Source organism: Leptonychotes weddellii, chromosome 14, assembly GCF_054177405.1.
Source record: "Leptonychotes weddellii isolate Sample4059 chromosome 14, ASM5417740v2, whole genome shotgun sequence".
Classification (NCBI taxonomy): Eukaryota; Metazoa; Chordata; class Mammalia; order Carnivora; family Phocidae; genus Leptonychotes; species Leptonychotes weddellii.
Genome location: NC_138382.1, coordinates 61,446,162 through 61,471,621, shown reverse-complemented (window position 1 = coordinate 61,471,621; position 25,460 = coordinate 61,446,162). Strand labels below are relative to the sequence as shown.

General features: G+C 39.6%; 2 protein-coding genes across 4 annotated transcripts in view; both read right to left on the bottom strand.

The window, feature by feature from the left end:
- Window positions 1-7,916, bottom strand: part of KIAA1958 (KIAA1958 ortholog) — a 147,904-nt gene extending 139,988 nt beyond the window's left edge. For both annotated transcript variants that reach the window (XM_081803384.1, XM_081803383.1), the window contains exon 1: window positions 7,732-7,916. The gene's annotated coding sequence lies outside the window, so the exon portion shown is untranslated. The remainder of the gene's footprint in view (window positions 1-7,731) is intronic.
- Window positions 7,917-15,851: 7,935 nt separating this feature from the next.
- HSDL2 (hydroxysteroid dehydrogenase like 2) overlaps window positions 15,852-25,460 on the bottom strand; it is a 35,340-nt gene continuing 25,731 nt past the window's right edge. The window contains exons 7-8 of one of the 2 annotated variants that reach the window (XM_081803386.1): window positions 19,225-19,286; window positions 15,852-16,585 (exon numbers count right to left, since the gene is read on the bottom strand). In XM_081803386.1, coding sequence (XP_081659512.1) covers window positions 19,252-19,286 — 35 coding nt within the window. In that variant the 3' untranslated portion in view covers window positions 15,852-16,585; window positions 19,225-19,251. The remainder of the gene's footprint in view (window positions 16,586-19,224; window positions 19,287-25,460) is intronic. The other variant, XM_081803385.1, reaches the window with a different exon arrangement.

The window sequence follows — 25,460 nt, the reverse complement described above, 5'->3', positions numbered from 1 at the left end:
TCACTATCTCAGGGTCCTGGGATGGAGCCCCACATCAGGCTCCCTGCTCAGCAGAGAGTCTGCTTCTCCCCCGCTCATGCTCTCTCATGCATGTTCACTCTCTCAAATAAATAAAATCTAAAAAAAATAGTTTTTTTTAGGACTCAGCAAACTATGGCTTGTGCACCAAATCCAGCCCACTGTCTGGTTCTTTTGTTTTGTTTTGTTTTGTTTTAAAGATTTTATTTATTTTTTAGAGAGTGAGCGAGAGAGAAACAGCATGAGAGGGGAGAAGGTCAGAGGGAGAAGCAGGCTCCCCGCTGAGCGGGGAGCCCGATGTGGGACTCGATCCCAGCACCCTGGGATCATGACCTGAGCCGAAGGCAGATGCTTAACGATCTGAGCCACCCAGGCGCCCGCCCACTGTTTGGTTCTATAAACAAAGTTTTACCAAACACAGTTATGCTCGTTCATTTACATACTCTATATGGTTGCTTTTGCACTGCTGTGGCACAGTTACATAACTGTGACAGCGACCCATGTTCCACAAAGCCTAAAATAATTGCCATTTGGCCTTTCAAGAAAAGGTCTGCCAAACCCTACAACAGAGTAACATATTTAAGAAACTTGAGGAAAGAAAATGTGAGCCACGTACTTCTATTCAGCAACACTGACCTTCAAGTATAAAAACCCAAGAGAAACAGCTTTAAACATGAAAGACAGGACACATTATTCACATGAGCCATTTATGAGGATTCAAAGAGCTTCAGACTATCAAATGATGATTACAGAAGCCTTAGCACAAGGATTTGTGTTGTGCATTGAATAAATTTAACTGTAGAACCAAGGCTAATGATAGGCAAAGGTGATAGAGTAGTATGTGATTTGTATGGGGGCAAACAGAACTGAGAAATCTTAGGGAGTAGGAATCAAGGAGTCTAGGGGCTCGATTATATCACACACATGAAGTAAAGTATGTCTGTATGTATGAAAGACAATGAGTGGAGGAATAGGTTATATTTATGAGCTGTATTGTTTTTCCCCCCAAATTCATACTCTAAAGTCCCAATACCCAGTACTTCAAAATGAGACAATATTTGGAGATAGGGCCTTTAAAGAGGTAATTAAGGTAAAACAAGGTCATTTGGGTGAGTTCTAAGGCTATGGATAGATGTCCCGTAAGAAGAGGAGATTAGGACACAGACAGGCATATTGTGAAAACATCTGAGAAGACTGAAATTGAAAGCCAAGAAGAGGGGCGCCTGGGTGGCTCAGTCATTAAGCGTCTGCCTTCGGTTCAGGTCATGATCCCAGGGTCCTGGGATCGAGCCCCACTTCGGGCTCCCTGCTCCAGGGGAAGCCTGCTTCTCCCTCTCCCACTCCCCCTGCTTGTGTTCCCTCTCTCGCTGTGGCTCTCTCTGTCAAATAAATAAATAATCTAAAAAAAAAAAAAAAAAAGCCAAGAGAGGCCTCAGAAGAACCCAACTCTGCCAACATTTTTTTTTAAGATTTTATTTATTTATTTGACAGAGAGAGACAAAGCGAGAGAAGGAACACAAGCAGGGGGAGTAGGAGAGGGAGAAGCAGGTTTCCTGCTGAGCAGGGAGCCCGACGAGGGGCTCGATCCCAGGACCCCGGGATCATGACCTGAGCCGAAGGCAGACGCTTAACAACTGAGCCATCCAGGCGCCCCTCTGCCAACATCTTGATCTGGGACTTCTAGCCTCCAGACTATGAGAAAATTTTGTTGTTTAAGGCACCCAGTCTCTTATACTTTGTTATGACAGCCCTTGTTAACTAATACTGGCTGGGGAGAGGAAGTTGTTTTGGCTCGGTAGGAGTTCACAAATACTGTTAACTCCGTCCCAGAAGTATGAAGTCTCAGAAAAGTAGAGCTTTTGATATGTAGTGATTACGCCTTAAATAACGCAATGATTAAAAAAATTTTAAATAGGGGTGCCTGGCTGGCTGAGTCAGCAGAGCATAAGACTCTTGATTTCAGACTCATGAGTTCAAGCCCCACACAGGGCATGGAGCCTACTTTAAAAAAAAAAGAAAAAAAAAATTTTTTTTTTAAAGAGTAAATATTTATAGAGAAAATACAAGGGAAAACTGAAGGGGTACAATATTTGCAACCTGAAAAGGCCAGAAAGGTTTAAAGTAGTTGTCAGTTTTGAGGAAAACCAAGAAGAAAGAAAACCCAAACAAGATACATCTTATCCCTGAAATTAAAATTAATTAAAAAGGTAAATAAATAATCCAAACGAATCCTGCTAAGCAAGGGAAAGCAAATGAAGCAATTTGGATAATATTTTAGAATTCAAATTAACTTTTTTCCCCAAAATTTTATTTATTTGACACAGAGAGAGAGTGAGTGCACACAAGCAGGAGTGGCAGGCAGAGGGAGAGGGAGAAGCAGGTCCGCCACTGAGCAAAGAGCCCAATATGGGGCTTGATCCCAAGACCCTGAGATCATGACCTGAGCCGAAGGCAGACACCCAACCACCTGAGCCACCCAGGCACCCCAACTTTTTTTTTTTTAAAGATCTTATTTATTTATTTGACAGAGAGAGACACAGCAAGAGAGGGAACACAAGCAGGGGGAGTGGGAAAGGGAGAAGCAGGCTTCCCGCTGAGCAGGGAGCCCGATGTGGGGCTCGATCCCAGGACCCTGGGATCATGACCTGAGCTGAAGACAGATGCTTAACGACTGAGCCACCCAGTTGCCCCAACTTTTTTTTTTAAGTAAGCTCTACACCCAACATGTGGCTCGAGCTCACAACCCCCAGAGCAAGAACCACATGCTCTACCAACTGAGTCAGCCAGGTGCCCCTCAAATTAACTTAAAAAAAAAAATTTTTTTTTTTCAGGGGCACCTGGGTGGCTCAGTCGGTTGAGCATCCAACTCTTGGTTTCCACTTAGGTCATGATCTCAGGGTCCTGGGATCAAGCCCTGCATCAGGCTCTGCACTCAGCAGGGAATCTGCTTGAAGATTCTCTCTCTCTCTAAAATAAAGAAATCTTTAAAAAAAATTTTTTTTTCACCTAATACAATCCCTGATGATCAACAAACAAAGCACTTTTAGGCATCAAATGAAAAGATATTTTCAATGGGTATTAATGGAATTCTGGTTCACTGTAAATTTTCTTTTTAACAAACAGGTAATAATTACTAGCAATTGCACATATATTATTTCTTGCCCTGCATCTAGAGCTATAGATTTCAAGAGGAGAGTAAGGGGGAGGGGAAAGCTATTCTCCAATTTGTAGCTACCTAAGACAGACTTGCTCCCTGGTGCTGAGCAGGCCAAAATTCAGGCTGATCAGAGAGAAAATAGCTAGAGTACCAATGTATCATTTCACAGTAAGACTTTTAATTTTTTTTTTTTTAAGATTTTATTTATTTATTTGTCAGAGAAAGAGAGAGCAAGCACAAGCAGGGGGAGTGGCAGAGGCAGAAGGAGAAGCAGGCTCCCTGCTGAGCAAGGAGCCAGATGCGGCACTCGATCCCAGGACCCTGGAATCATGACCTGAGCCGAAGGCAGACGCTTAACCGACTGAGCCACCCAGGCGTCCCAAGACTTTTAATGTTTTCTTAAAATGTTTTAATGTCTTCTTAAAGTTTTTTAAAGTTCTATTCTTTTTTTTTTAACAAGAGTTTGACGCTCAACGAAGTGAGCCACCCAGGACCCCCTAAAAGTTGTACTTCACATGAAGTTGCACAATTTATCTTTAGCAACATATATGATGTTACTTTTCTTTCAATATAAAAAAGCCAGTTACTGACATCCTAGACAATATCCCTTTGCTTTCTATATTAAAGTATGATAGGGGCGCCTGGGTGGCTCAGTCGTTAAGCGTCTGCCTTCCGCTCAGGGCATGATCCCAGAGTCCTGGGATGGAGCCCCACATCGGACTCTCTGCTCAGTGGGAAGCCTGCTTCTCCTTCTCCCACTCCCCCTGCTTATGTTCCCTCTCTCGCTGTGTCTCCCTCTGTCAAATAAATAAATAAAATCTTTAAAAATATAAAAAAATAAAAAATAAAGTGTGATAAAGTGTTTTGAAATATTTTCTTTGTTACTAAGCCATTGGTATTACCAATATGGAAGAGTCAAAAAGCTCTCCAACTATTTAAGACTTTACAAAATACACTTGAATACTGCTGCATAATTTGCCTTTCTCCAGAAAAGTGTATTAAACTTTGTTGACATTGGATACAAAATAAAATTCAAAAATTCGCATCTTGAGTACTTTTGGTTTCTTGACCTTTATTTGAATTTGAGACTAAGCTTTACCAAACAACAGAATTTACACTGTAACTAGCCAACCACAGTCCTCATTATGGAATCTATGCAGTACATTTGTTACCTAGGAAACAGACCAGAGCACAGGCAGAGTGCAATTTCTGTATAGCAAAAGAATTCTCCAATCATGCTGGTAAATAAAGTCCATAAATCAACTAATCAGAAGCAAAGTCAAGAAGTATCACATAAGAGTTAAGCTCTATGGAAACTTTTTTAAAGGAAAAAAAGAAACCTGTGGGGCTTCTTCGGGCAACTATGTAGATCTCTTACGTAAATATTATGAGCAGGTTTCTTTACAAACACAAACTGTCAGAAAATAAACTGTTCAAAATAAATGGCTTCTCTCCAATCTTCAGCTTCTCTATTTTTGACAGTATTTAAGAGAAAAAGCTTCTTCAGAGCCAGCCTCGTACATCTGGTAGCAGAATATTAATCCAAGAATGAATTCCGCATTTTCAAAGAGCAGCATGAGTTTATGCCATTCTTAAACAATGCAGGCCGATAAAGGCTGGAATGAGAGGTCACTGTCCATACTTCTCACAGTCAGACCTGCTTCCACACTACGCTATAAAAAACTTCATGAAAAAGAAGTATTTGAAAGTCACAGATCTATTACAAAGAATAAAACTGTTACTTTTCAGTTTTCCATTTGGTCAGTACTAATGATAATACTAGTCCTTTGAGGGTTCCAGGTAACCTTAAGTGGCCATTTTGAGTTTCCTTTCATGGTACCACACTGATAACTAAAAAGCAGGAAAAGTCTATGGATTTTCAAGCCTATCAAATTTAACTGGGCAGCTTAGCGTTGTTTAAAAAAAAGAAACTGGCAAATGTTAGTTTATATTGCTTAGCTATATTTAAAATCCAACTTTACATATTCAAAATTTCTGAAAGTAACATTTGTCATATCAAAAGTATCAGAAAAAAATTTCATTCATGAAGAGTGAAACATAATTTATACGCCCTCCTAAACACCAACAAACCAGAAGAGAAATCAGTTGAAAATATGTAAGGTTCTCTGGACTGCTTCTGGTTACACAAAAATATTAATGTTAATTATACAAAAACCAAAAAATTAATATCCACTTTTCAGAGCCAAAAATAAAAACAAAACAGAAAAAAACGAGTTGTTCTCTTTTAGCCAACCCACATGAAGACACTACACTGCCAATCCCAAAAAACTGTTAGGCGTAACTACAAGTTGCCAAGCAATTCTCAACACAGGCCACACTCTTAATATTTAATTTACACAGTGACTCTTTGTTAAGCCTTATTCCTCTGATTGACAGTCCTATAAATAAACACCTAAACAAACAATTCAAGTTGTTAGCTTATCTTTTTTAAAACTTCTAAGAACTAGGAGTGTGTAATCTAACACTCTGGGAGTATTTTTGAACTCCATCCCACCATTCCTAATAAAGCCTGAACAAATTTCAATACCTATGCTCTCTGGGCCATCCTTATTGAAAAAGAAAGAGGAACCTTCCTCAGGGGCCTACTAGCGCCTTGCACTGAGCCCTATGCAGTCTAAATTCGTTTAGCTAATCTAGACAGGAAGTCAAAGCAAGAATAAAATTTGATAAATTCAAAGGGTGAAATTAATGTTAGATGTAGCCTCTTCTAGGTTTTAAGTGTACAAAAATGTACACTCCAGATATTTACAAAATTAGGCATGCAATAATAATAGTCTGTTAATGTAACTAGGGCAAGAATCTAGGCTAATTTTTTCTCCTAGAAAAAGACCACTCTTTTCGGCACACTAAAACGGTCTCCTCTTTATAATGACAAAAATCAGTTTGCCTAATTAAAACTGCATTAAAATTGTACATTGCTTTCTGATGAATTTCTACATCTTACTTGATGAAGATTTAAATCAATTGTGTTCCACCACAATGTTTTTCCTTTAAGTTCAGATGTTTAAGAAAGCCTCTTTCTACATATAGCTACATATATAACTGAGTGCACCCAAAACTATTTTTTTAATCTCCTTGATAACCATCAGATTTAAATTTGTCAATATGGATTCTCACACAATAGGCAAAAAAAAAAATCTCCAGAAGTGAGCACTAGATTGAGATTAATACAAAGATATAAATCCATACTTGCATTAAAAATCTGAATCTGTAAAATGAAGTTTCTGGGTGCTTATTCAACTTCATTTATAATTTGAATATCTACAAACACATATCAACTCTTCATAAGAAACTCAGCCAGATAAATAATATAATTCAGAAATATCACCTACAGTACTTTTCAAAAACTATATCCACCATGTACAACCCAATCGTTGGGTTTTATAGACAGAATACATAAAAACACAATAAAAGAGGGAAAACACAATCACAGAGAGAAAAATCAGTTCTAACATTCACGTTGTCCCCATATGCTGTGGAAGACCTCATATTTTAAACCAGCAAAAATATAGGTTTCAGCCTAAACGGAAAGCTAGATATTTATTGCACTCCAATTTAACCTCCACTGTGGAAGCTGTCACTATCTGACTCGCTTGTTAACTGTTTACTTAATAGGTAGAAGATTCTGTCATGCTAATCCTAACGAGCACGGGAAATAACAAAACTTTACCATCAAACTTTAAAATAGACATACATGTAAAAAAAAAAAAAGCGTAAAAATCACAGTCATGTTTACCTTTGATTTGCCTGTAAGTTCCTACTTAATCTTAAGAAAAGAAGAAAAGCCACCTGAAAACCAGAAACAGTCTGTGATTTTGGTTTGATTTCGGTCAGCCGAGCCTCCTCGCACCCACGGGAATACATTTGTCGATGTATTTGATAACAAACACAAATCACTGCGCGCAGCCTCAGATGGGGGAGGGGGCGGAAGAGCCCTTCGGAGAAAGCCCTCCTCCGTTAGAAACAATAAATAAGGGACCGAAGCGATGCACGTTCCTCCACACACGCCCCACACGCACCTCAGCGTGCCTCTCGCGAGGGAAACAAGTCGGGCAAAGACCCGGACCACCTCTCTCCCTCTCTCCACAACCGTCTCAAGACTTGGAAACTAAGAAGGCAGATCTTTTCTTTCTCCTTCCCACCTCCAAACAGACCCAAGAGCAGGAGCAGGCGAGCCAGACCCACGCAGCGCGCCCGCGGCGGCGACAGGAGATGCTAGGCGGCGGGCCGGCTCCGCCGAGGCTGACCAGAGCCGCGGCCGCCCGCGCTCGCTCCGGGAGGCCGTTCGGCCGCCCGGGGTCTCACCCCTCGCGCCCCTAAGCCCGTCGTCCGCGACGGCCAGCCGCCCGAGTCGCTGCCCTGACTCTCGGCCTTCCCACCCCGCTCCCCCAGGAGACAAAAGAGGGTTCAGCCGGGTCACTGCTCGGCTGCCGAAGGGGGAGGCAGCGCGGCCGCCCCCCACACAAAGGGGCTCCCCGGCCCAGGTCGCAGCGTCGGCGCGCTCGTCCCCGCCCCGCGCGCGGGCTCTCACCCACCTGCAGGTGTCTGTGCGTCTGTCCATAGGAACGCGGGCGGCGGGGGGGGCCTGCGGGAGCCGGCAGCCCGGGCTGGACGGGGCGGGACCGAGGGGAGGGAGGGAAAGCGGCCGGGAGAACGGGGAACGAAGGCAAGAAGAGCGGGGAAGGCGCCGGGCGGGCGGCGGACGGAGACGCGGGGCGGGGGGCGGGGGCGCCAGCCTGGCTCTGCCGACCGGCGCGCGCCGCTCCGTGCGCCCCGGGCTCCGCGCGCCCGGCTCGGAGCGCGGGGGGCGGGGCGCGGGCGGGGCGGGGCTGGCGAACGGGGCGGGGGCTTGGACCCCGGGCTCCAGACGGCACCGGAAACGCGCCGTGGTCCGCGAGACCCACAGGAAGTGTGTAACGACACCTCCTACGAGGCGCTCCGAGCTCGCGGGCGTCGCTGCCGGGAGGAGGTGTGGACCGACCTTCCTAGCACACACCGGCGCTCACGAGCTCGGTCTCTGTGCCCAGACAGGTGTGGAACCCACGGTCCCCGCGATGTTCTGAAGTGGGCAGCACTCCGTCCTGCCGCGCGCCCTGGCCCGCGGTCCCTGCTGCCCCCTTGGAGCTCCGCAGAGCTTCACCTAAACGCAAGGAGCGGACCTTGCAAGAACCTGCTCCGTTCGTCTGGTGTTTAACACCTGTTTTAACGCACCGAGTAGGCATATTCAGGAACATCTACTGACTTACAACCCACAGTCACTGCTGCCCCGTGGAAGTTCCCAGTCCAACTACAACACTCGCATCCATCCCATGGAGTGGGGGGCATTTTAATAACACCTAAAACACACTAGGACCAGGGAGGCATACAATAACACCACCTACACAGCTCAGAATCATAGAGGTAAGGCTGGAGCCCTCCACCTTTATTTTACCTAGCAAACACTTTTATAGTACTGACTCTATGTGACCGGGGTTTACGCTAAGTGCTTAGGGGATATTAATTTATTTAATCCTAAGAACTCTATGCAGTGGGTGTTGTTAGCATTGCCAATTTATGGATGAGGAAACTGAGGCACAGAGGAATTAAGACATCTGCCCAAGATCATATAATAGCTGGAGGAACCCGGATTCATCCCAGGCGGTTTGGAGCCAGATTCCATGCTCTTAACCCCCTTTCTACTTACAGCATTAAGTATCTCCAAAATAATAATAGTGGTAATAAATAACATTTAAAGCATATCTGACTGATTAGCCAAACGTGGTGCTCACATCCTGACCTCACCCCAATGTGACAAGGAAACCTCAGTCTCTCTTACCCTTGCCATACATGAGGAGAGAGAATAATATGAGGCAGAGAAAGAGACTAGCTTCTGAACAAAAAAGAAAGGATTCTTAACACCTTGTTCTGTCAACACTCCTCCTGGTCTAGGCTGAATTAAAAAAAAAAAGTAAACATTTTTGACAGAATAATGTCTGTCCAAAAAAAAAAAAGTTAATTGCCACATATTTCAAATATGTAATCCTGTGGAGAAATTGGAACCTTAAGCATAGCTGGTGGAAATGTAAATGGTACAGCCACTATAGAAAACAATATGGGGGTTCTTCAAAAAATAAAATTATGATTCAGAAATCCCACCTCTGGGTATATATCCAGCAATTAAAGCAGGAACTTGAAGAGATATTTGCACACCCATGTTCACTGCAGCATATTCCAATCGCCAAGAGGGGAAAGCTGCCCAAATGTCCATAGATGGATGAATGGATAAACAAAATATGGCATATACATACAATAGAATATTACTCAGACTTAAAGAAATCTTATATTTCTTCATTAAAAATAGAAATCCTGTCATATGCCACAACATGGATGAACCTTGAGGACATTCTGCTGAGTAAAGTAAACCAGTCACAAAAGGACTACTGGAATACTATATGATTCCACTTACATGAAATACCTAGAGTTGTCAAAATCATGGAAACAAAGTATTATGGTGGTTGCCAGGAACTGGAGGAGGGGAATATGGGGAGTTGTTCCATGAATATAGAATTCTAGTTTGACACAATGAAAAAGCTCTAGAGAGATCTGTCACACAACAATGTGAATATAGTTAACACCACTGAACTGTATACTTAAAGGTGGTTAAGAGGATAAATTTTATATTGTGTTTTTTACCACAAATAACTTTTTGAAAATACAATCTCATTTAAAGGATATATCCATCATGATGAATTTCTTTAATGATGTAGACTTCCAGCTATGATGGGCTACCTTGTTGAATAAACTACCTCTCCCACTAAGAACTGGAACTATAAACATTGTATTTAAAACAACAAACAACAAAGGTTGTTTAAAGCTATTCTAGAGCAACCAAGGCTTGAGAGTCCAAGAGCTCAGCAAGAAGAGAAACACACTGAAGTGAATCTTACATTCTCAACCACTTTTCTTTCTTAGGGCATTGTTGATTTGTGTCTAGGAGTATAGAAACCAAACAGTGAGAAACATCCTAGAATTTTCGACAGTCTGATTGGGCTACAGATACAAAATTTGGAGGTCAAGTCTATCAAGACAGCTAGGACTTGAAAGCCCAAGATCCCAGAGAAAAGGCAATCACAGCAAGAAGAGCCAATCACTCTACACGCCATTTATCCTCAAAGCATTTGATAATTCCTGATCTGTACACACAAGGGGCAAGAAGCCAGGAAACCAACTGCTAAGACAAAAAAAGAAAAAAAAAAAATCTGAGCGCTAACACTTTGCTGTCTCAGAGCGCTAGAAAGAATTAAACAGGAAGGAGGAGCCCTGGTACACACCTCAAGAATCTCAACTGAGATCCTTGAAGAATTATACCCTGAGAGTAAAAGCAAATAGAAACAGCACTAACAATGCCTAAAACAGCCTGAACTATTTCAGTGACTAGGTGGGTCAAGATGATCTTTCCATAAAGTTCTATCTGCCTGCAAGAAAAATAGCAAATCTTCTCTAAAGAGACTTCATTTTTAAAAAAGATTTTACTTATTTAAGAAAGAGGGAGAGTGAGAGAGAGCATGAGGGCAGGGGGTGGGGGAGGCAGATGAGAGAAAGAAGCAGACTCCCCGCTGAGCAGGGCGCCTGATGTAGGACTCGATCCCAGGACCCTGACATCATGACTTGAGCTGAAGGCAGATGCTCAACTGACTGAGCCACCCAGGCGCCCCTCATTTATGAATTCTAAGAAACATTTAAATGAAGAAACTATACCATTTCTCTCTAGTCCTTTTCAGAAGACAGAAATAGAGAAAATATTCCTAATTCATTCTATGAAGCCAGCATTACCCTAATCCAAAACCAGACAAAGACATTACAAGAAAATTACAGACCAGTATCTCTCATGGATACATACTAAAGTCCTCAACAAAATATTAGTAGATGGAATCCAACAACGTATAAAAAGAACTATATGCTACAACTGTGATAGCCTGTTCAGGCTGCCATAACAAAATACCGATCTTCCTCAACTTACCATGGGGTTGTCCCAGTAAACCCATTGTAAATTGAAAATACCGTAAGTTAAAAATGCATTTAATACACATAACCTAGCAAACACCCTTGCTTAGCCTAGCCTGTGTTAAACATGCTCAGAACACTTACATTAGCCTACAGTTGGGCAAAATCATCTAACACAAAGCCTATTTTATGATAGTGTTGAATATTTTATGTAATTTATTGAATGGTTGTATGGGTACAAAATGGTTGTTAAGTGTATCAGTTGTCCCCCCTTATGACCGAGTGGCTGACTGGGAGCTGTGACTGACTGCCACTGACCGGCATCATGAGAGAGAGTATCATTCTACATAGCACTACCCCAGGAAAACATTAAAATTCAAATTTCAGAGTGTGGTTTCTACTGAATGTCTAGCACTTTCACACCATCACAACGTTGAAAAATTGTAAGTTGAACCATCATTAAATCAGGGACCCTCCGAACCAGAGACTGGGTAGCCTCTAAACAATAAGCTTTATTTCCCACAGTTCTGGAGGCTAGGAAGTCCAAGACCAAGGCACATACAGAGTCAGTAGACGTAAGGGCTTGATTTCTGGTTCATAGATGGTACCATCTCACTGTGTCCTCATGGTAAAACGGACCAGCTAGCTCTCTGGGGTCTATTAAGGGCACTAATCCAATCACGAGGGCCCCACCCTCACGATCTAATCACCTCTTGAAGGCCCCATTTCCTAATACCATTGTCTTGGGGGTTAGGATTTCAACATATGAAATGGGGGGAAGGCTTGAATATTCATATAAAAACAACCATATGGGATTTATTTCAGGTATGCAAGGCTGGTTCAGCATTCGAAAATAATTAATAATCTACCACATCAACAGGCAAGATCATATCAATAGATGCAGAAAAAGCATTTGACAGAATCTAACACCCACTCATGATAAAATCTCTCAGTAAACTAAGAATAGAGGGAACTTCCTCAACCTGATGAGGAATATCTACAAAAACCCTACAGCTAATAGTGAGAAACTAGGAACTTTCTCACTAAGATCATGAAGTAGGCAAGGATGTCCCTTCTCATTAATGCTTTTCAACATCATACTGGAAGTCCTAGCTAATGCAGTAACACCACAAAAGGAAATAAAAGGAAGAAATAAAACTATGTTCACAGCTGACATAATTGTCTCTGTAGAAAACCTGAAAAAAATGACCAAAAAACCAACCAACCAACCAACCAACCCCTCCTGGGAACTAATAAATGATTACAGTAAGGTTGTAGGATGTAAGATTAATATACAAGTCAATCACTTTCCAAAACCAGTAATGAAGAAGTGAAATTTGAAATTTAAAACACATCACCACTTATATTAGCACCCCCCCAAAATACTGAGGTACAACTCTTAAAATCTAACAAGATCTGTATGAGGAAACCTACAAAACTCTTTTTTTTTTTTTAAAGATTTTATTTATTTATTTGAGAGAGAGAGAATGAGAGAGAGAGAACACATGAGAGGGGATAGGGTCAGAGGACGAAGCAGACTCCCTGCCGAGCAGGGAGCCCGATGCGGGACTCGATCCCGGGACCCCAGGATCATGACCTGAGCCGAAGGCAGTCGCTTAACCAACTGAGCCACCCAGGCGCCCAACCTACAAAACTCTTACGAAAGATACCATAGAACAACTTAATAAATGGATAGTTCATATTCATTGATAAGAAGACTCAATATTGTCAAGATATCAGTTTATCCCAAACTGATATATGGATTCAATGCAATGCCAATCAAAATCCCAGGAAATTATTTTGTGGCTATCAACAAATTGATTCTAAGGTTTTTTTAATTGAGAAATACTTGTACTTTTGATTTCAAAGTTTTTCATTTTAAGTAAGCTCTACATCCAATATGGGGCTTGAACTCACAACCTCAAGGTCGAGTCACATGCTTCACCAGCTAAGCCAGCCAGGTGACCCTGATTCTAATGACTTATATGGAGAGGTAAAAGACCCAGAATAGCCAACTCAGTATTAAAGGAGAACAAAGTTGGAGGACTGACACTACCTGACTCCCAAGACTTACTATATAGCTGCAGTAACCAAGAAGTGTGATATTGGTGAAGGAATAAACAAATAGATCAGTAGAACAGAATAGAGAACCCAGAAATAGACCCACATAAATACAGTCAACTGATCTTTGACAAAGGAGAAGACAGTCTTTTCAACAAACAGTGCTGGGACTGGATATCCACACGCAAAAAAAAAAAAAAAAAAGAATCTAAACAAAGACTTTACTCCTTTCACAAAAATTAACTCAAAATGGATCACAGATCTAAATGCAAAATGCAAAACTGTAAAATTCCTAGAAAATGACAGGAGAAAACTTAGATGGCCTCAGGTATGGCAATGACTTTTTAGATAGGACACCAAAGGCACAATCCATGAAAGAAATGATTGCTAAGCTGGACTTCATTAAAATGAAAAACTTCAGGGCACCTGGCTGGCTTTGTCAGAAGAGCATGCAACTCTTGATCTCGGTCGGGGTTGTGAGTTCGAGCCCCACACTGGGTAGAGATTACTTAAAATAAATAAACTTAAGAAGATTTAAAAAAAAAATGAAAAACTTCTGCTCTGCAAAAGGCAATGTCAAAAGAATAAGAAAACAAGTCCCAGACTGGGAGAAAATATTTGCTAAAGACATATGATAAAGGAGTGTTTTCCAAAATATACAAAGTACTCTTAAAATGCAACAGTAAGAAAACAACTTAATTTAAAACTGGGCCAAAAACCTTAACAGACACCTTACTAAAGAAGATACAGAGGCAAGTAAACATATGAAAAGATGTTCAACATTGCAAACTAAAAGGAGATACCACTACATACCTGTTAGAATGGCCAAAATCCACAACACCGACGATACCAAATACCCAAGAGGATGTGGAGCAACAGGAACACAAGTTCATTGCTGGGGGGAATGCTAAATAGTACAGCCACTTTGGAAGACAGTTTGGCAGTTTCTTATAAAACTAAACCTACTACCATATATTTTCCTTTGCACAATTTGCCACTTTAGAAACTCAAAATTCTTTTCTTTTGTATTATTTCTCCAAAAATCTATTGTTCTTTTGTTAAGATGTTATATAAGCTCAAGTTCTAACCACTCCTTAGAGGTACTCATGTCTTAATACTCCCACGTATATTTGTAATGCACATGTTAGTAAACTTCAATTTCTTCTTCTCTTGTTAAGCTATCTTTTGTTAATCTAATTTACAGGACCCCAGCTGAAAACTTGATAGGTAGAGGGAAAAGACTTTTTTTCTTCTACTTAAGAGGTTTATTTAAGAGGCACTATATAAGAGGATTTGTTGAAATATTGGATTACTAGCAACAAACCATCTTAAAAATAATGTCTAAATAACTTCACTCAATCATTAATTAAAGACCCATGGCCTTGATTTACCTCCATACCATTTAATTTCAGAAATGGGCTCAATTGGCTGCTGGACAACACACAAAATGGCCATCCAAAACTTCTGGGAGGTTCTACAACTTCAGTGCAATTAATGGGCAAGATCCATGGAAAGGGAACATGTGAATTCATTCAGGTATCAGGGGGATGTTGCAAGAGAAGGCTTCAGGAATCTAGGTGTGGCTATCTTTATTTCTGATAGGATACTGCAAATTGTTTGGTACTTCTTAGTAATAATGAGCACAAAGGGGCTGCAGATGACCTAATGCAACTCCCTCACTTATAGATGTGAAAACCAGGGTCCTGTGAAAATATTTTTTCCCGATATCCCAAAGCCTCTTAGTAAGCAAGTTCATATTTTAGTGATTAGAACCCAGAATTCCTGTCTCACCACATTTTCTTTTTATTTTCCCAAAGCTTTGAGACCATTTGGAAAATGCAAAGAGAGAAGCCTTTAATAACCTTCAGTAGAAAACGAGCCAGCTGGCAACACCTGACCAGGATCTTCACATAGCTAGGAATGACTGGCAGATGCAAAGGGAGTTGTGAGGCTGCCATCCCAAAGGCAATCCATCTGGGCTTCCTGGATGGGGAGGTAAGGTCTCCAGGTTCTATTCAAGGCTTATGTCCTGGGAGGTTTTTGTTGGATAGGGATTTTGTTAATTTTCCCATTTTCTGATCCTGTTTCCTCATTTGTAAAATAGACATTAAATGCTTCTAACATTACAATTCTAGGAAATGTCAGAATTAAGCACAGTAATATTACAGAACGGAAGATAAGTAAAAGTATTATACTGAACAAGTATTTTTAACTGATTAAAGTGAAAGGAAAGGACTTTTTTTTAAACCTTAGCTGGGGTGCTAAACCAACAGATATCTTCCAGTTCTGAAGAACAGGAGTCTTGGTAGATGTGATTTCTTCTGAGGCCTGCTGGTCCTCACATGGTCATTCCTTTGTGTGTGCATCCCTGGTCTTTTATCTCCAAATTTCCTCTTCTTAGAAGGACCCCAGTCAGACTGGATTAGAACCCACCCTAAAAGCCTCATTTTAACTTAATCACTTCTTTCAACGTGGGGGGGACTTGTGTGTGTGCATGTGTGTGCATGTGTGTTAGGATTTCAACAAATGAGCTTGGGAGGTTTACAATTCAGCACTAAACAACCATCTATTCTGATGTTCTCTTTTTACAACACTGTGACCAAGTGCATACTTCTGGGGAGAAATTATTTTATTTTAAGATATTTTTACACATTTAAAAGAGGATACATATTGAATTACATTAGCGAAATTACATTAATAATAGGTAACTTATACCTGGAAAGCTAGTTAGAATGAAAAACTGTTTTTGTTTCATTAGTCTTCACTATTTATTAGTTTATGTGATTTCTGCGAAAATGCATTATAGAAGATCTTCCTTAAAACAAGTATATGAAAATCTAAAATATCATTAATATTTCATTAGCATACAATCCCAAACTGAAAAATTTAAAACAGATTAATCTCCTTTTATAGGGGAAGTGCTGAAAAGAGCTAATTTTACTGCTTGAACCTGATCATACCTTTCCCACAATGAATGAAATCTAGCTCTCAGAGGGCAACACTCAGAAAATTCCATAGGCAGACTGTCTTAGAATTCCACTTAATGAAGCTTATGTTTAATTAGCTAGCCGTTTTAATTACAATTTCAAGTCTTACAGATACAGAAATTCTGTTTTTTCCAAAACAAATTTGCATATCCTTATAATTCGAAAGGGAAGAAAACAAACAGATTTTAACTGTTGATCCCTTTTACTTTTTGAGCTTAGTGATTGACATTTTTTTTTCTTTTCCTTCATAACTTGGCATTCATCTGATTCATTAGCTTCTCCAATCTGATTGCTAGGGTCATGTTTCCTTTAATCTTCAATTTTCCTGACATGAATGCCATTGTTGGTTTTAGTTTCCCTAAAATGAGAAAATGAGGGAAGGAAAAGCATCCATTAGTGCCCTTAGGGAGATACCACTTCAAGAACATGCATTATAAAAAGAATCTTCTTGAGTTCTATAAACCTCTGAAGCACACAAATTTCTATTCCATAATTTTTTTTTTATCAGTATCTTGGGAATCCCAATTCCTTGACTTAGATATTAACAATATCTTAATATGAGAGATAATGTAAAAACAATCAGCGAAAGATTATACCAAAAAGCTGAAGATGCAACATTTATATACTAGTTACAACGTATTAAAGGATACATGGCCCTCAGATGAATTGTAGTAAACAAATACTATTTTAGTTAATTTTCCAATCTATTATAGTTCATTAAACTTTTAACATTTCAGGTTTAGATTCAAAAAATCAAATGGTATAAATGCATATAATATTCTTAAGAAATTATCATTAAAAACACAGTGTACAGACAACAAAAGTATGTGCTAGCAGTATTTTAACCACAGAAATGCCAGGATGGAAAACATGAGCATTACAACAGAATTGTAGTTATTAACAACATAAAAGAAACAGAAGCTCCATGGAGGGAGGAAACTTTATTTGCTACTCTTATTCCAGTGTTAGTACATGATCAGGTACACAGTGGAATTAATGAGGAAACTGAGGCTCAGAGAGGATTCTGACTCACTCAATGTCACACAGCTTGTATATGACACACTACAATTCAAAGCCAGGTGTTTCTGATTTTTTTTTTTTTAAGATTTTATTTATTTGAGAGAGAGAGAACACACACATGTGAACAGGGGAAGGGGCAGTGGGTAAAGGAGAAGGAAAGAATCTCCAGCAAACTCTGTGCTAATAAGCACAGAGCCGGATGTGGGGCTCAATCCCATGACCCTGAGCAGAAATCAAGGCTCAGTTGTTAAGCATCTGCCTTTGGCTCAGGTTATGGTCCCAGGGTCCTGGTATCGAGCCCCGCATCGGGCTCCCTGCTCAATGGGAAGCCTGCTTCTCCCTCCGCCTCTCCCCCTGCTTGTGTTCCCTCTCTCCCTGTGTTTCTTTCTGTCAAATAAATAAATAAAATCTTAAAAAAAAAAAAAAGAGTTGGACACTTAACCGACTGAGCCACCCAGGTGCCCCTGACTCTTATTTATAGTTTTCTGAGCTATATGATGCCAATTCTGTAGATCATCTCTCCAGCAGGCACAATATGTGTCTGGTGCATCAGTAAACTTCTACTGAGCCACACGCAGATGGGCTCTTTGTAGAAAAAAAAAATGTGTGGGTTAATGTATTTATATGTGTTGAGATATTAAATACCTTTAAATTCTTCTATGTAGGGGTTGTACAAAGCACTATAGATTGCTTAGGGACAGAAAGAATCAAGTCCAATTCTTTAATGAATAAATAGCTGCGCATTATTCTATGGAAATGTGATGTTAAAATACCTAAATTTACAAATAATAAACTAAGGGATAGTTTTGATTTACATAGAAGATACCGGAAAATCTTTGTTCTTTAAAGGAATAGAAAAGGCGCCTGGGTGGCTCAGCTGGTTAAGTGACTACCTTCAGCTCAGGTCATGATTCTGGAGTCCCGGGATCGAGTCCCGCATCGGGCTCCCTGCTCGGCGGGGAGTCTGCTTCTCCCTCTGACCCTCCTCCCTTTCATGTGCTCTCTCTCTCTCTCTCATTCTCTCTTAAATAAATAAATAAAATCTTAAAAAAAATAATAAAGGAACAGAACAGCTTCTCCAGAAACAAAAATACTGACATCTGGGTGCCCTTCTGCTGAAAAACTGGCTCCCTGTTCTGTCACCCTACAGTGAAACCCACCAGTCCATAAGCCTTGCTCACACATACACAGCTTCCACTAGCTTTATGGAGCCCTGCCTATAAAGACAAATGGACATCAAATGGAGACAAAAACAAAAAACAAAAACAGATAAAAGCCATTTGGCAGGCACTGAAGAAAGCTAAAACAAAGTAAACAAACAAAAAATTCCACAGTTCATGTCCGTATTGGTAAGAGAAGATACAGCAGCAGTGTATCAAGAACAGAATGCTGGAGAAAGGGGAAGAAGAGAAGCACAGGAAAGAGGGAGAAATAGAGGAGACGACTTAAAGGGGTATGGGAGGAGAATGAGAGGAAGGGAAAGAAGCAGTAGGAGAAGGCGAATGGAATGGGATCCAGTGAGTGGAAAGGGGGCAATAAGAGAAGAAGAAACAGTGACCACAATGGTGAACTCCTAGAAATTAAAAATTTGAGAGATAATATTAAAATACAAAAGGCAAGAGGCACTTGCAGATCTTCTGGTCACAGAAGTCAATCTTCTTCATTGCTACCATCCCCCCACTACTGCAAAAGTCTCTCTCCATGCACCCCCCCATAATACTTTACAAATAAAGTTTCTCCTTACTATATAAAAAAAAGATAGTAAGTAGAAATAAGGTGAATCAATCTCCCCAAAAGTAAAAAAGTCATATAAAAACATGTGCAATAGGAGAAAGAGACGGTCAAAGATTGAATCAAAGATCGAATGTTTTCTCCAGAAAGTGAGAACTGAGAGAACTATCAAAGAAATAATATAAGATACATTCCCAAGGAGTCCATCAAGCACCCAGGAAAATGAAAGAATAAAGACCACACTACCTTGCATCATCATGAAATTTCAAACCACTATAGAGAAAGAGAGCATTTTGATTCCAAAGCTTCTGGAAAGAAGAGAGGGTAGACACAAAAGATTAAGAAAAACAATAGTATCAAATTCTCAATGGTAATCTTAGAAGATGGAGCAATGGCTTCATTATTTTTTTTTTAAGATTCTATTTATTTGTTTATTTGAGAGAGAGAGCATGTGAGCAGGGGAAGGGGCAGAGGGGGAGGCAGATGGGAAGAAACTCCAGAAGACTCCACGCTGAGTGTGGAGACCAGTGCAGGGCTCGATCCCACAACCCTGAGATCATGACCTGAGCCGAAATCAAGAGTCAGGCGCTTAACCGACTGAACGACCCAGGCGCCCCTTGGCTTCACAATTCTGAAGAAAAATGAGTTTCAACCCAGAAGGCTCTACCCAGCCAAGCAGTGTGCTAGCAGAATACAAGTAGTTTGAGATACTAAAAAAATACTATCTCTTATAAATCTCCTTTCTCATGAAGCTACTGGAGAATGTGTGCCGCCAAAAAAGGATGTAAACCAAGAAAGAACATGGGACACAGGAAATAAAGAGATTCAGTGCAGGAGAGAGTTAAAAATTTCTAGGATCACAGTTGTGTAGCAGGCTTAATAAGCCTATCTATCTATTGTAACAAGACAAAGGGCTCCAGGAAAAAAGCAGACCGACAGGTAATCTGACACATTTGGCAGTGGAAAATTGTATCAAAAGGTTGTGGGAAGAGCATAGGAAGATTCTGCTTAGTTTCTTTATACCTATTTTAGTGGGGGGAAAAATAGGACAATTATTTATATCTAGGAAAAAGAAAAGTCCTCTGAGAGGAAACATAATAATAGTATACTATTTGACTCAGCAGCAAACTACACCAGAATCATAATTATTTAAACACAGAGTACTGATTTAGGCAAAAATGATAATATAATTATATTGGGGGGATAGGTAAGGGGGAGGTAAAGCAAAATCAAGGTGCTGTAAGAGAACTTAAATCTCACCTACCAGTCTTTAGATTAGTGAATCTAAACAAAACATTGCTTAAGTATACATCTAACATTGAGAAATGTGATCATATTGAAAAAGGCGGAGTTACAGAATGAAAGAGACACCAGAAAGACCTGAAGGTGATCACCTCTGTGCAGTGGAAGCAGGAAAGGCCAAAGAACACCTTTTTTTTTTTTTTTTAAGATTAATTTATTTATTTGACAGAGAGAGACAGAGCGAGAGAGGGAACACAAACAGAGGGAGTGGGAGAGGGAGAAGCAGGCTTCCCGCTGAGCAGGGAGCCCGATGCGGGGCTCGGTCCTAGGACCCCGGGACCATGACCTGAGCCGAAGGCAGATGCTTAACTGAGCCACCCAGGCGCCCCCAAAGAACACCTTTTAAAAATATATACTTTGGGGAACTTGGCTGGCTCAGTTGGTGGAGTGTGTAACTCTTGATCTTGGGGTCATGCGTTCAAACCCCATGTTGGGTATAGAGATTACTTTAAAAACTTTTTAATAAAATAAAAATAGGTACTTTAAAAACTGAGGTGAAATTCACATGACATAAAATTAACCATTTTAAAGTGAACAATTCAGTAGCATTTAAGTACAGTCACAAGGTCGTACAACCACCACCTCTATCTAGTCCCAAAACATTTCCATCCCCCCAAAAGGAAACCCTGTACCCACTATGCATTAACAGTTCCCCTCCTTCTAGACCCTGGCAACCACTAATCAGCTTTCTGTCTCTATGAATTTACCTATTCTAGTGTTTCATATGAAAGGATTCATACAATATGTGATCTTTTGTCAGGCTTTTATCGCTTATTAAGTTCTCAAGGTTCATCCACATTGTATGATGAATCAGTACTTCATTTCTTTTTATGGCTGAATAATATTTCATTATACACACAGACACACACAAATAATTTGTTTATTGATTCATCTGTTGATGACCACCTGGGTTGTTTCCAACTTTTGGCTACTGTGAATAGTGCTGCTATGAACATGTATATATATATATATATATATATACATATTTGAGAATTTTCTTTTGAATATGGGAGTGGAAATGCTGGGTCATGTGGTAATTCTAAATTAACTTTACCTATATATTTTATGGGTTTAACAAACCCAAACATCTATGGTCAACTGATCTTTAACAAGGTTGCCAAGACCATTCAATGGGAAAAGAATAATCTATTTAACAAATGGTGCTGGGATAACTGGATATCCACATGCAAACAAATGAAGTTGGGCTTCTACTTCACACCATATATATAAGCTCAAAATGGGTCAGAGACCCAACTATGAGAGTTAAATCTAAAAACCCTCAAAAAAGGGGCGCCAGGCTGGCTCAGTCAGAAGAGTATGCAACTCCTGATCTCGGGGTTGTTAAGTTTGAGTTCCATGTTGGGTGTAGAGATTATTTTAAAAAATAAAATCTTGGGGCGCCTGGGTGGCTCAGTCATTAAGCATCTGCCTTCAGCTCAGGCCATGATCCCAGGGTCCTGGGATCGAGCCCCGCAACGGGCTCCCTGCTCTGCAGGAAGCCTGCTTCTCCCTCTCCCACTCCCCCTGCTGTGTTCCCTCTCTCGCTGTCTCTGTCAAATAAATTAAAAAAAAAAAAACAACTAAAAATAATAAATAAATAAAAATAAAATCTTAAAAAAATAAAAAGGGGTACCTGGGTGGTGCAGTCAATTAAATGTCAGACTCATGGTTTTGGCTCAGGTCGTGACCTTGGGGTTGTGAGACTGAGGCCCACGTTGGGTTCACGCTCAGCGCGGACCTGCTTGAGTTTCTCTCTCCCTCTGCCCCTCCCCACTTTGTTCTCTAAAATAAATAAATCTTTAAAAAAATAAAAATACAAACCCTCTCGGGTGCCTGGGTGGTTCAGTTGGTTAAGTGTCTGACTCTTAATTTTGAGTCAGGTCATGATCTCAGGGTTGTAAGATCGAATCCCATGTTGGGCTCTGCACTGGGTGTGGGTTCTGCTTAAGATTCTCTCTCAGGGCCCCTAGATGGCTCAGTTGGTTAAGCGGCTGCCTTCAGCTCAGGTCATGATCTTGGGTCCTGTGATCAAGGCCTGCCTTGGGCTCCTTGCTAGGGGAGTCTGCTTCTCCCTCTGCCCCTCTTCCCCACTCACGCTCTCTCTCAAATAAATAAATAACATCTTAAAAAAAAAAAATTCTCTCTCTTCCTCTCCCTCTGCCCCCTCAACTCTCTCTCTTTCAAAAAAAAAAAAACCCTCAAAAAAAAAGTGAATCACAAATCTTTAAAACTTAGGTTTCACAAAAATTCTTAGATATGACAATGAAAAAGCACAAGCAACAAAGGAAAAAAAAACTACAAATTGGACTTCATCAAATTCTAAAACTTTTGTGTTTCAAACTATATCATCAAAAAAGTGAAAAGATAACCCAAAAAACTGAGAAAACATATCTGCAAATAATACACTTCATAAAGGATATCCGCTTTGTATCTGGAATATATAAAGAATTCTTAAAACTCAGTAAAAAAAAAGACAACCCAATTAAAATGTGCAAAGGACCCAAATAGATATTTCTTCAAGGAAGATGTACATGTAACCAATAAGCACATGAAAAAATGCTGAACACATCATTAGTCATTGGGAAAATGCAAATCAAAACCACAATGCGGTATCACTTCACACCCACTAGGATGGCTATTAAAACAAAAATAAAAATAAGGAGTGCTGGTAAGGCAAGAATACAAAGAAATAGAAACCTTCATACACTGCTAGTAGGAATGTCAATGGTATAGCTGCCGTGGAAAAATCTAGCAGTTCTTCAAAGAGTTAAACAGAGATTTACCACATGAGCCAGCATTGCAAAAGAAATGAAAACATAAGTCCACTATTCTGTTCATATCAAAGTCCAGAAAAGGGAAATCTATAGAGACAAAAAGTAGATCAATGGTTGCTTAGAGCTGAAGGCAGGCTGATGGGAGATATGGGGTTAACAGCTAACGGGTATGGGGTTTCTTTCTGAGGTGATGAAAACGTTCCAAAAGCAACTGTGGTGCTGGTTGCAAATATCTGTGAATATGCTAAGAACTATTTAACTGTACACTTTAAATGGATGAATTGTATGGTATGTGAATTATTCCTCAATAAAGCTGTTAAAAAAATAAAAGCTACTGTTACATATAACAATAAATTGAATTAATTAAAAATTTTCCCACAAAAAAATCCCAGGTCCAAATGGCTTCACTGATTTTTCGCAGGATATAAAATCAATGCACAAAAATTAACAACATATATATTTATGTATACTAGGAACAGATAATTCAAAAATAAAATTAAAGACAATAATTCCATTCACAATAGCATAAAGAATGAAATACTTCAGTGAAAAAGCATGAACCATAAAAGAAAGAATTGATGGATTAGCCTTTATCAATTCTAAAAAACTTTTGTAACTCAAAAGACATCAAGAAAATGAAAAGATAAGTCACACAGACTGAGAGTAAATATTTGCAAATCACATGCATCTAGAATTTATAAAGAATTTTGCAATTTAATAATAAAAAGACAAGTCAATTTAAAGACGAGCAAAAGTTTTGAACAGTTCATCAATGTAAATAGCTATTAAGCACATGGAAAGATGCTCAACATTAAGGAAATACAAAGTCACAATAAGATATCACCACACACTCACCGGAATGGCTATAATATCAAAGACACTAATGTTTGTGACAACATGGATGAACCTAGACCCAGAAAGACAAATACTGCGTGATCTCACTTTTAGTGGAATCCAGGAGCAGAGAGTAAAATGGTGGTTGCCAGGAGTTGGGAGTGAGAGAAATGGGGAGATGTTGGTCAAAGGGTACAAACTTTCAGCTATAAAATGAATAATTCCTGGGGATCTAATGTACAGCATTATGACTATAGTTAATAATACTGTATTGCATATTTGAAATTTGCTAAGAGTAGATCTTAAAATGTTCTCACTACAAATATAGAAAAGGTAATTATGTAGGATGATGAATGTGTTAATTAGCTTGATTATAGTTATTTAACAATGTATTTATATGTATCCAGTCATTCTGTTTTATACCTTAAATATATATAGTTTTTGTCAAGTATACCTCAATAAAGCTGTAAAAAAAAAACCAACATTAATAAGTTTCGGTAAGAATTTGGAGAAACTGGAACCTTCATACATTACTAATGAGAAGGTAAAATTAGTACAGCCACTTTAGCAAATGGTTTGGCAGTTTCTCAAAAGTTATCTACTTACCATATGACCCAGCAATTCCACTCTTAGGAATCTATCTAAGAGAAATGAAAATATACATCTACCCAAATACATGTATGACCATACGCAGAACAGCATTATTCATAATAGCCCAAAACTTAAAATAATCCAAATGTCTACCATCTGGTGAGTGGATAAATAATATGTAGTATATCCATACAGTCGAATACTATTCAGCAATAAAAAGGAACTGAACTACTGATACATGCTACAACATGAATGGATGAATCTCAAAAGCCTTATGGTAAGTGATGACAGATACAAAAGACTATATACTGTTTGATTGCATTTACATCAACTATTCAGAAATCTATAGAGACAGAAAGCAAATTAGTGTTTGGCTAGCTGAGGGTAAAAATGGGGAATGATTACAATGAGACATGAGAGAATTTTCTGGCGTGATGGAAATTTCTCAAACTGGATTGTAAGTGATGGCTGTACAACTCTATAAATCTACTAAAAATCATGTTTAACCCTTATACTGGGTGGATTTTATGATATGTAAACTATCCCTCAATAAAACTGTTTAAAAAATAACTTTAAAATAGCTAGTAAGCACAATATCCTATCTCCTCCCTATATATTAAACAGGTGATCTTGTACAATTTATTTCCTTTCTATTCTAATGCTCAACCCTACAGTGGCCTCTACTGGCCAAAAGGAGATTTTGATTAGATGATCACTAGTTGCTTCAAGTTTTTCTATTTATAAAGTATCCACTATATAAATTAGGTCAGAAATGGCTATGGTTTCTTAAAAGAGAAACCATACCAGGATATAAGGTCTAAATTGTGCCCCTTCAAAGAAAAGCAGATGGGATCAAGAGTAGGAACAAAAGGACATAAGAAGCAGAAGTAAACTCACTGTCGCTATAAGAAACCATGTAAGAATATTTTTTTAAGTTACTCATTTATCTGACTGACTTCCACTAGTCAATCCAGGACCACA